This window comes from Petaurus breviceps, unplaced genomic scaffold (genome assembly GCF_028583685.1).
Source record: "Petaurus breviceps papuanus isolate PSGF00001 unplaced genomic scaffold, PetGlider_PUasm1.0 90887, whole genome shotgun sequence".
NCBI classification, from domain to species: Eukaryota; Metazoa; Chordata; class Mammalia; order Diprotodontia; family Petauridae; genus Petaurus; species Petaurus breviceps.
Window position 1 is genome coordinate 2,253,768 of NW_027187370.1, and position 12,778 is coordinate 2,266,545.

Genomic DNA, 12,778 nt, shown 5'->3' on the forward strand with positions numbered 1-12,778 from the left:
GATAGGATATATTTGGAAATTTAAATATTATAGACATAAAAGACATCTGACTGTGACCCTGTGGAGCATAACCTATTAATATTGTCTGTGGGGTTTTCTTGGTAAGGGTTCTCAGTAGTCTGCCATTTTCTTCTCCAGAGTCAAACAGAGGTTAGGTGACTTGTCCAGGGTCACACAACTAGTAAGTGTCTGCGACCTGATAGTGTCTTCCTGACTCCAGGCCTAGAGCACTATACATTGAACTATACATTATCTTAATTCCCATTTGGACCCCATGCCTTCTTATCTTATATAGAGCCATCCATCATAAGAAACAACTTTGACATCAGAAAATTTAATTTTAAAATTAAGGCAAAATTTTGATTCAGCATAATGAAAATAATCATAATGTATTGGTTGAAACTCAAAAAGAGATGAATGTATTTCCTAGTTCCAGTAGATTTAACTTTGGTATAGTAAGAATACTAATATTAACATTAAGAATAATAACATTTATATAACTCTTTAAGATCTACAAAAGACTTTAAAATGATTATCTCCTTTAATCCTCAGAATAGTCTTAGGAGGTTAAGGTTATCATATCCTTATTTTACAGATGAGGAAACCTAGGCAGACAGTGATTAAATGAATTATCTTAGGGTCACATTGCTAGTAAATATCTGAGGTAGGATTTGAACTCAGGTCTTCTCAACTTCAGGTACAGTGCTTTATTCACTGCACCATCTATCTGCCTCAATCAGTATTCTGTTAACACCTGGAATTTATTTACAAACAAGAATAATCTATCAGCATAGCATATTTAGGGACAAATTTCTCACATTTGTCCAAGGAAAAAGAGTTTTCATAGTGTCACATACAGTGCAACTAGAGGCTACATTTTGGTTTTATAAATGCCAAATTAGGGGATAAATTTGGGGATAGGAGAGTATGATCTGTATTCAGATCAGTATGCTATACTCGCAATGTGAATTAATCAAGGACTCTTGCTTTTTTCCTGTCTTCTTTAACTGCTTAGCTTCTTCACCGTAATAATGAGTCAGGACCAGGGGAGAAAAGGGGAAACAAATTATTGAACTTTGTTATTTAGCAAGTATAGTAAAAATCTTGGTAGAGAAACAGATTGAAGTAAATGGCCGAAATGAGAATTTCACATTCAGCTTCTTTACAGTAAATAATTTAAGTTAAAATTTAATTTTGGTCCATGTTTTCACTAAATGTTTTTGTCCCATAGGGAGAAAAATTTTGATGAATTTTCCAAGCATCTTAAAGGCCTTGTTAATCTGTATAAACTTCCAGGGGACAAGTATGTTCTTTTTAATATTTTCTTTTGGTTAAAATAATGTTTCATTATAAGCCATTGATTGATGTTTTTGTGTTATCATTATTGTGTTAAGAAATTTGCTGTGATTGTCTGTGAGCCAATCCATTTTACTATTTTTATCTATATTGAGATCTTGAAAATAGAGCTAACAAAAATCTCCTAAAGCTAAATTTAAATGCCTATAAAGCTGATTATAAGGGCAGAGTAATGCTTGTTACTGCATTAATATTTTAACATATTTAACAGAGAAGAATAGTTATTGTGGAACTACTGTGTCAGTTTCATTAAGTTGCTCCATCTAGGATTCTGCCAGATAAACTTGCTACTTTGGTATCTGGGCTTGGATCCTTCTGAAATTGCAGCATCAACTGTAGTGAATCAAACTGAAGCACCTTTAAGGTGGTTAAGAAGTGTTTGCTTCCACTGTATGCATTCTCCCTTCTTAACTTCTTGGCCACGTATGTTGAAGTGATGGAAACAATTTATTTTGTAAAATATATTTTGTTGATATCTTTTGTTTTTTTATATCATCTATGATATCTATAATACTCCTTCCATATCCCCTCTCAAGAGAATAATTCCTTATTAACAAAGAAAAAAAAGGGGGGAAAGTTCAGCAGTAGTAACAGATCTAAATGATGTCTTATATTCAGTGTTCTATACCCATAATCCCACACCTCTTCCAGAAATCAGGGAAGATACCATTTCATATGTCTTCTTTCAGACCAAGTTTAGTCAGCATAATTTTGTAGCATTCATTTTCTATTTTATTCTTATTGTTCTTTTCATTTATTTGTTGTCCTAATATATAATTTTTCTCATTTTCCTTACTTTGTGTTAGTTCGAGGTATTCAAGTATTCCTCTATTTAGCTATGTTCCTCATATTCATCAGTTTATATTACAGTAATACTCCAGTATATTAATGTACTACAACTTGTTTATTCCCCAGTTGATGGGTATCTACGTTGTTTTCATTTCTTTGTTACTTCAGAAGTGCTACAATAAATATTTTGGTGTATATGTTTCCTTTCTTTTTCTTACTGACTTCCCTGGGTAGATGCCTAGTAGTAGGTTCTCGGGGTCAGAGAGTATGGACATTTCAGTCACTTTCTTTGCAGTATTCCAAACTGATGCTTACAATTTCAAGCCAACAATTATTTTGACTTCTTTTTTTTTTTTCCAATTCTCTCTCCAGCAAACTAAAGACTAAAATGTATTTAGCTCTCCAGTCCCTAGAACAAGATCTATCCAAAATGGCACTTATGTACTGGTAAGATTGGCTAAAGCCAAAATCACTTTTTATATGTAGGACAGTGGTTTTCAAATTTTATTATCCTTTCATTCCCAAGCTACATAATATCTATGCTGCCAAAGTGAGCACCCTGTACCACATGGTACCATCCTATTCTGCACACTTGATTATTTCTGCATTATAATCTGTTAGGTATTTTAACCACCAAATAGTCATTTATATTCCATATCTCTCAGTCTTTGTGGTACCTTGCTCCAGCCACCGTTGGCCTGCCCCATTTAGGGAAATACTACTAAGGTCTCTACATCTAATGTTGATCAGATGTAGAGTCTTATTAACATTATATGTTAAAATATATAGTTAACTTGACTAGATAGTGAATTGGGCCTTTTCTATTTACAATTATAGTTAAAAAGTGTTCAAAAAAGATAGAGTGTTGAAGGGAACCCTTAAAGCATAGTATGAATAAGGAAAACTAATGCTCATTTATGGTAAAACTTAGACATTTTGTCTTATAGGAAAGCTACCAATGCAAGTCCCCTAGACAAGATACTACATGGCAGTGTTGGATATCTCACCCCAAGGAGTGGGGGTATGTCATTATATTTTGCTTATTTTGAAAAATGGGTATTTAGGTGACTAGCCACTTTATTTCAGGTTTGTTATTTAAAATAGGCAATAGTGAAAGTTACTGATTTTTTTTTTTTTTTTTTGCTTTTTGGAGTGGGAAAGGCAGGGCATTTGAGCTTAAGTGACTTGCCCAAGGTCATATAGCTAGTAAGTGTTAAGTGTCTGAGGCCGGATTTGAACTCAGGTCTTCCTGACACCAGGGCCAATGCTCTATTCATTGCACCACCTAGTGCCCCGAAAGTTATTGATTTTCAATTCAATGTCCATTTTTACTTATTTTCTGGTCTTGACTAGAAAGCCTAGAGTGGTTGCTTTTGTTTCATTAGAAAGCATGGACTCTTGAGCTATTCATAAGACATAAAACATAATTCATAAGATATTATGAATTACTTTGGAGAGTGAATCACTGTATATGAAACATTTTTTTCCACAGGGATATGAATGATTTAATAACTTTATAAGTAATTCACCTGAATTGCTCTATTTAGACATAAACTAATTTTAATTTCCATAGGTCACTTGATGAATTTGAAGTACTATGCTTCTCCTTATGATCTATTGGAAGATAAGACAGCAACCCCAATTATTTTGCATGAAAATAATGGTAAGTCTTGCTTTTCTATAGGAAGGTTTATAGATAAATCAGTATGATAGATTTAGAGGTGGAATGGATCTTAGAGGCCATTTGAACAACTTCATTTTACAAGTGAGGAAACTGAGACTTAGAGAGGGTAAGTGATTTTCACATGTTTATATAGCTTGGTGTCAGAAGCAGGATTTGAACTCAGGTTTTCTTGACTCCAAGGCCAGTACTCCATCAAATATTCAGTGCTTCTTTTTCAGCACTTAGCAAGAAATAAGGAGTTGAGATCATTGTGTATTATTCAGTTGAAATGCTATAGAAGATGGCTTCTATTTGCTTTTAATTTTATTGTTAATTTTTTATTATGTCCTTGACACATATCAATAAATATGAATATTTACATTTACCAAAAACAGAAGTGTATATGGAATCTGGAATCTCTCTTACCTATAGATTGTTTTGAAGTATTTATTAAAATTAACTCAGTAGTGCCAACACAGTACTTGCTTGTCTGTGTCCATTTCTGAACGTTTTTGCTTATTTACTTTTTAGAGTTTGCAATACAGTGTTTTTCTCTGAAGACTGTGAATTGTTGTAATTGGCCCTTTGTTTTCTGTTTTCAGAGGTTCTGGGTAGTTTTCTTGTATTATTCTTGCACTTGTGACTTAGGTTCTTCTGGGATACCAATAATCCTTAAGCTGTCTTTACATATCTTGCCTTTGGGATCAATATGTTTTACTTGTATGGAAATTGTGGTTTTTTTTACATTATTTCTTTTTTTTTTTCCCTTCAGTTGTTTTTTACTTCTGTTTATTTGTATTCCCAATCAGTTATTCTCTATTTCGTCAGGAAGACATGAATTCAAATCTAGCCTGAGGCATTTAGTAGTTACATGACCCAGAGCAAGTCATTTAACTTGTTTGCCTCAGTTTCCACATCTGATAAATAGGGGTAATAATGGTGCCTATTTCCTAGAGTTGTAAGGATCAAATGAGATAATAATTGTAAGGCTCTTAGCACATATAAATGCTAGTTATTAGCTATCATCATCGTCATCATCATTATTATTATTTAGTGAGATGATACAGTGGAGTCGTTCTTCTGAAATATGCCATTTATTTCTTCAGAGCAGGCTATAAATTTTGCCTTCATGATTCTTATTTCTCTTTTAATCCAGTAAGGAACATCCTGCTTTGGTTCCATATTACCTTGGAAATCCTTAGGGTCCTCTGCTACTGATTGATTTTCTATTGTCTTATATTTATTCATAGAAGTCTTCTGTACTTCTTAGGTAATAGGAAGGCAATATTCCCTTCTGTTATTAATATCTCCATTGTTGCTTTGATATGCTTATGCTCAGGGTCTTTGGGTAGCTAGGTAGTGCATTGGATAGAGCTCTAGGCCTAAAGTAAGGAAGACCTCAGTTCAAATTTGGCATCTTTGTAGCTGTCGGGGCAAGTCACTTAACCCTGTTTGCCTTAGTTTCCTCATCTGTAAAATTACCCAGAAAAGGAAATGGCAAACCACTTCAGTATCTTTACCAGAAGGTCCCCAAACGGGGTCACAAAGAGTCCTACACAACTAAACATGACTGATCAAAAATACAGGGTCTTTAATTGTATTTTTTCCTCATGAGATCTTGAGTAATTTCAGTCTTTTTTCCCACTTATATTTCCCTTTTATTCACTCTCTGATTCCTTTACCTTTGATTATAGTTTCCTTAGGGACTAGACCTCTAAACCATCATAACTTAACTTATACTATATAATTCAAGTTTCACAGACTTTATTCTCTGCCCTACCTCATTTCTTTTTTTTCTTTTTTGTCTTTTTGGAGGGAGGGAGGCAGGGCAATTGGGATTAAGTGACTTGCCCAAGGTCACACAGCTAGTAAATGTTAAGTGTCTGAGGTTGGATTTGAACTCAGGCCCTCCTGACTACAGGGTGGTGTTGTATTCACTGTGCTACCTGGCAGTCCTTCCCCCCCCCCCATTTCTGTGTGGACACAGCTGACCCCAGCTGGAGTCTTTTTCTCTGTCACAGCACAAGAGTGCTTCCTCACTTCTGGCCTAGCCTGAGCAGTCTTTTGCCTTTTGGTTATCTACTACTGGGAAGAATGGGATGGGATAGAGTTGAGTTCTGTTAAAAGTCCTTGAGTCAACTTGGGCAGCCCTGCTGCTAGAGTATGGTGAGTGGTAGAGGAGCAGGTACTGAGTGTGATTAGTCTTCTTTGCTGTTGGTTCATTAAATTGTCATATCATTAAGATTTTTGGTGTCTCAGCCCATTGGAGACAACTAAAATTACTTTATAGCTTGCATATGATTCCTGTTTTAGACAGATTTAAGAGGTTGTAAGGATTAGAGAAAATGTCTAGTCCTCCATCTTTTTTATTATGTGACCTGAAAGTCTTGTTCATTTTAAAAATGTTTTGTTGATGCTCTTTTTTCTTTCATTTTGGTATCACTGTCATCATTTCTTCTCCCTCATAACTGTACCACCATAACCTTCCTCACAAAGCCCCTCAAAATCATAGAACAGTAGAGGAAAAAGATTCACACGTGCCTTGTCTAAAAACCTGTTTTATTCTGTCTCTCTACACTATCACCTCTCCCAGGAAGTGTGGGCAATATTATGGTTCATTATCAGTTTCATGGAGTCATGAGCAAATTACTGCATTGGTCAGAGTTCTTCGGCTTATCAAAGTTGTTTTCCTTTAAGGAGTTATAATCATGGTATAAATTGTTCTCCTAGTTCTGCTCACTTTCCTCTGTATCATTTCATAAAAGTCTGTCAAGTGTTCCTTTTATCATTTCTTATGACACCTATTAGGGTTAAAGTTTTCTATGGATTTCTGAGAAATGTTTTCAGGTCATATTGAATCTTTTTTTCTTCTTTTCTGCTGGATTTACTATTATAGTAACTTGGCTAGGCATTTTTGAAAATAAGAATTAATATTTTTCCAGTTAGTTAGATCTGCCTTTATTTATGTGAAAAGTGTTTTGTAGTTGTGGTCATATAGGTCCTGGGTTTGTTTTGGCAGGTAGATTCCCAAATATTTTATAATGTCTACAGTAACTTTAAATGGGATTTCTCTTTCTATCTCTTGCTGTTAAATTTCATTGGAAATATAAAGGAATGCTGAGGATTTATGTGGGTTTATTTTATAACCTGCAACTTTGCCAAATTTACTTATTGTCTCAAGTAGTTTTTCACTTGATTCTCTAGGATTCTCTAAGTATATCATCATATCATCTGCAAAGAGTGATAGCTTGGTCTCTTCTTTGCCTAATTTGATTCCTTTGATTTCTTTTTCATCTGTAATTGCTGCTGCTAACATTTCTAGTACCAGATTGAATAAGAGAGGTGATAGTGGACACCCTTGTTTCACCCCCAATCTTATGGGAAATGCTTGTAGCTTCTCCTCATTACATATAATACTTGCTGATGGCTTTAAATAGATGCTACCTATTATTTTAAGGAAGGCTCCATTTATTCCTATACTTTCTAATGTTTTTAATAGGGATGGATTTTGTATTTTGTCAAAAGCCTTTTCTGTATCTATTGAGATGATCATGTGGTTTCTGCTAGTTTTATTGTTGATATGATCAATTATACTGATGGTTTTCCTAATATTAAACGATCCTTGTATTCCTGGAATAAATCCTACCTGATCAAAGTGATAATTTGATAAGTGATTATAATAATATTTATTTATTTATAATATAAATAAATTTTTATAATTAAATTATAAATTAAAAATTATAATTATATATAATATATTATATAAAATTATAATTTTATATTATAAATAAATATTTATTTATAATATAATAATAATATTAATTATTATTTAATAATACTAATATAATATATAATTATATAATAATATATAATATAATGTATTAATATATAATATAGTATATATAATTATATAATAATATATAATATGATATATTATATATAATTATATAATAATATATAGTATAATATATTATATGTAATTATAAATTTTATATTATAAATAAATGTTTGTTTATAATATAATAATAATATTAATTAATAAGTGATTATTCTTGAGATAAGTTGCTGTAGTCTTTTTGCTAGTATTTTATTTAGAATTTTTGCATCTATATTCATGAGGGAGATTGGTCTATAATTTTCTTTCTCTGTTTTATCTTTTCCTGATTTAGGTATCAGTACCATATTTGTGTCATAAAAAGAATTTGGTAGGACTCCACTAATTTTCCCAAATAGTTTGTAGAGTATTGGAATCAATTGTTCTTTAAATGTTTGATAGAATTCACTAGTAAATCCATCTGGCCCTGGAGATTTTTTCCTAGGGAGTTGACTGATGGCTTGTTCAATTTTTTTTTTCTGAGATGGGGTTATTTAAGTAATTTACTTCCTCTTCAGTTAATCTGGGCAACTTGTATTTTTGTAAATATTCATCCATTTCCCTAAGATTGTCAAATTTATGAGCATATAATTGGGAAAAATAATTCCTAATTATTGTTTTGATTTCCTTTTCATTGGAGGTAGATTCAGCCTTTTCATTTTTGATACTCATAATTTGGTTTTCTTTTTTTTTATCATATTGACTAAGGGTCTATCAATTTTGTTGGTTTTTTCATAAAACCAGCTCTTAGTTTTATTTATTAATTCAACAGTTATGTCCTCTTTACCATTTTTCATTCCATCTGATACAATCCATCTTTATAACCTGACTAATGTATAATGTGAAAGTATAGATCCTATACTTGACTATATGCCGCCATGGGGGGGAGGGAAGGGAGGGGGGAAAATGTGAAACTCAAGGAATTGTGGAATTGAATCATGTAAACTAAAAGTAAACAAACAAATTAATTAAAAAAAAAAGAATTAATAGCTAGTCCTAATTACTGTTTCCTTAGATTTTGTATTAAATATAGAATGTAATGGTTTGTATAAATAGATAGATATTTCTTGGATTGTATTATTTCCTGTGTCTGGTTTTTCTTATTGAGGGTCTTGGTTGATTAGAAAAATAGCTTTTGGTATCTCAGCTGAAAAAGGTATTACTAATAGCAAAATTCTGTAGACAATAATAATAATTAATAAGCATAGCAGTCATTTGACAGTTACTTCTACAAATTACTTTCTTCATAGCACCCCATGAGGCAGGTAAAACAACTATAGAGAGCAAAACCCTCTATTTAAAAATTTTTAACTCCCATATAATGCTAATTTAATTGAGGTACATATAGGAGCACTGTTTGGGGAGAAAGAAATTTTAAAATTCATGGAAATAGGTGAATCTACAAAATATCTCTAATTCTCATTTCCATTCGGCTTTTCCTTAGCATTTTTTTTAAGGAAGGCTCCATTTATTCCTTTACTTTCTAATGTTCTTAATAGGAATGGATTTTGTATTTTGTCAAAAGCCTTTTCTGTATCTATTGAGATGATCATGTGGTTTCTGCTAGTTTTATTGTTGATATGATCAATTATACTGATGGTTTTCCTAATATTAAACCATCCTTGTATTCCTGGAGAGGACATTTCAGTCATGAGGAACAGTGTGAGCAAAGTCTGGGCATAGTGGACGTGACAAGTAATCCTTGCAGAATTCCTTGTATCTGAACTTTTTGCACCTATGCAGCTCTGTGGCCAGGGTATAAATCCTAGGGGCCGAAGGGCACCTTGTTTAGGGTTACGCAGCCAGAGAAGAGACAGGCAGGATCTGAACCTTTCTGACTCCAATCAAAATGTTTTCTCTACTTTGCCATTCTGCTATTATTCATAAATATAGTACAAAATAATATATACATACAAATGCACATGTATACACACATACCTATACATATATGCATACACACATATAAAGTACATGTATAGGATGCAAGCAGAGTACTATGTGAGATAACTGAGGGAAGGGGTGGTAGCATTATTGACTAGGGGTTAGGAAGGCTTCCTAGAGGGAGATAATATTTGAGTTGAGTTTTAAATTTGAAACTAGGAGAGGACATTTCAGTCATGAAGAACAGTGTGAGCAAAGTCTGGGCATAGTGGACATGACAGGTAATCCTTGCAGATTGAAATATGGAGAACAAAGAGGAGAATGTTAAGAGTAGGCTATTTATTGCCTGACTTTGAATGGCTTTGAATATCAGTTTAAGAATTTTGAACTTTATATGATAGGCAGTAGGAAAACATTGAGGAATTTTGAGCACATAAGTGACATGACCAAAACTATGCATGAGGAAAATAAATTTGGCAATTGTATAAACTAACTTGTATTACTTTACCATCTATTTTTTAATCTATGTGGAATTCTAAGACTATGGTATCTTGTTTTTTTCCCCCTTTTTCTCTTTAGTTCCTCGGACTTTGGGCATGAATGCATCAGTCACAATAGAGGGAACTCCATCTGCCATGTACAAACTCCCAATTGCACCATTAATTATGGGATCACATCCTGTTGACAACAAATGGTAAAGAAAAATAATTTCTGAATTAACAAGTCAGATGATCCAACTTCTAGTCTAGTGGGGAACAAATGTCAAGAAAGATGCTATTATTTTTATTTGTCTCTTTCTCTGATTTACTACATTTAAATTGATGGAGTTTAGTCTTTTCACATATCCATATAGTATTGCCATTCATTTCCTTTTTTCCATGATAAGGTAAAGATATTTATCTCTGAAATTTAATCATGGAACTTCTTAAAGAAGCTGGGTATGGGGGCAGCTAGGTGGCGCAGTGAATAGAGCACTGGCCCTGGAGTCAGGAGGACCTGAGTTCAAATCCGGCCTCAGACACTTAACACAAAAACTAGCTGTGTGACCTTGGGCAAGTCACTTAACCCCAATTGCCCTCCAAAAAGCAAAAAAAAAGAAGCTGGGTATAGATAACTGTGCCTCTTCCCCTTGTGTTAATAACCGCTCTTGCTCTTCTTTGGCCACACAGTTAGTATGTGCCTCAGACTTAACCTCCTGAGTATTAAAATCATAGGATCATATGACCTGATGGAGGCTTCAGAGGCTACCTTGTCTAATCCCTCAATTTATAGATGAAGAGAATGATGCCAAGACAGCTTAAGTGACTTGTTTAAGCCTTATATTTTGTTATTAATTTAGGAGCATGTTGGAGTAACAAATGGATATCCAAAAATTATGCTTCTAACCAATGTTTCGAAGTGTGTTAAAAGGGGAATGAGAAAAGGAGTAAGAGTCAGGCAGCCTGGGTTCTGATGCTTTGCCACTAATTTACCTTTGACAAACCATGTAACCTCTACAGGATTCCTTTCTAGTTTCCTCATCTATAAAATGAGGATTAGAGTAAAGTAATTGAAACAGTGAGCTTGGAAGTCATTATGTTTAAGCTTGGGTTTGTGTCTATGTTTGGGTCTTGCTTTTAAGTTTTTGAAGTCAACTCAGAACATAACGTTTTCTTTTCAGGACCCCTTCCTTCTCCTCAGTCACTAGTGCCAACAGTGTTGACCTACCTGCCTGTTTCTTCTTGAAGTTTCCCCGGCCAATCCCAGTATCTAGAGCATTTGTCCAGAAACTACAGAGTTGTACAGGTGCGTTTTGAGTATGGAGTAATATATTTACCATAAATGTGAAAGAGAAATTGTTCAAATCCAGATCTGTATTGTGTGAGGTGGCTAGTGCTAATGATATCCATAAAATAGTTGTGGAATAAATGAAGCAGAATCTCAAGGGGAAGAAGTTAAATAATACTGTCTGGTCATTATTTTATGTTTTCTTTCCCTAGGAATTCCATTGTTTGATACCCAACCTCTCTATGTGCCTCTCTATGAATTGATCACTCAGTTTGAACTATCAAAGGATCCAGATCCAGTACCTTTGAATCACAACATGCGCTTTTATGCGGTAAGTGAGTTTCAGAGAGCATTATTTGGGTTCTGAGGTTATAGTTCCTTTTCTTCCTCTCTGTCAACATATTTGAGAATATATAAAATATTCTTTGGGACTATTGAACAATATCCCTTTTCCCTTAATCTTTTCATACAGTAGTAATCCTCAAAACTTTGGGCTGATATATTGGACATCAGTGATTTGCCAAGCCAAGTCATTATTGATAATTTTGAAATGTTACACAAATGCCATTCTTTAAATGTCTTCTGATAGAAGCTTCTTAATAGTATTTTTACTGTTGTGATCTTATAAGTTGGTGCTGAATTCCTTTTCTTTTGATCTTTTCAAGTTAACAAAGTACTTTAACTTGGAAAGGTCCTTGAGCAACACAAATGAATTGTCTTATGATTAAAAGAGGGAAAGGCATAAAATATAATGTGGAATTTTTATTCTGAGGAATCGACACCAGAATGAATTACCAGTTAAAAGTTATAGAATTTCCTTTTTCTTTCTTCCTAAATTAATATGAATTCTCTTTGTATATATTGGTTTACTTTCTTTCCTGAAGATACAGATTTTTCAAGGTCCATTTAACAAAGTTGGAATTTGCCATCTTACCTGGTTAGTGAACTTGTAGAGATTTATGTTATTCCTCAAACTTTGTTGTTGCTTTTTATGGACCAGGTTTTGGGAATACTCCTTCATGGTACTTGCTCACTGCATATGATTGTTTTGGTTTTGTTGCCTAGGCTCTTCCAGGCCAGCAGCACTGCTATTTCCTCAATAAGGATGCCCCTCTCCCAGATGGTCGAAGCCTCCAGGGAACCCTCATTGATAAAGTCACTTTTCAGCATCCTGGTCGTGTACCACTCATCCTCAACCTAATCAGACACCAAGTGGCCTACAACACCCTTATTGGAAGCTGTGTCAAGAGAACGATTCTGAAAGAAGGTGTTGCCTCTTTCTTCTCATGTGTTTATTGGCAGGGTCTGGAAGACTTCTTATGAAGGAATTTCTGCTTTAACAACATAGGTGACATTTCTATAAAGCTTCAAGGTTTGCAGACTACTTTACATACATTCTCTTCTCTGAGCCTCACAATAGCCCTGTGAGGGAGTGAGGTTCTGCTGCT

At 33.9% G+C, this 12,778-nt stretch overlaps 1 protein-coding gene across 2 annotated transcripts in view; it reads left to right on the forward strand.

The window, feature by feature from the left end:
• The window catches only part of MED1 (mediator complex subunit 1), a 39,243-nt gene that overhangs the window by 15,894 nt on the left and 10,571 nt on the right, over positions 1–12,778 (forward strand). For both annotated transcript variants that reach the window (XM_069074282.1, XM_069074281.1), the window contains 8 exons: positions 1,232–1,303; positions 2,518–2,592; positions 3,093–3,166; positions 3,719–3,808; positions 10,143–10,257; positions 11,224–11,348; positions 11,543–11,661; positions 12,396–12,597. In XM_069074282.1, coding sequence (XP_068930383.1) covers positions 1,232–1,303; positions 2,518–2,592; positions 3,093–3,166; positions 3,719–3,808; positions 10,143–10,257; positions 11,224–11,348; positions 11,543–11,661; positions 12,396–12,597 — 872 coding nt within the window. The remainder of the gene's footprint in view (positions 1–1,231; positions 1,304–2,517; positions 2,593–3,092; positions 3,167–3,718; positions 3,809–10,142; positions 10,258–11,223; positions 11,349–11,542; positions 11,662–12,395; positions 12,598–12,778) is intronic.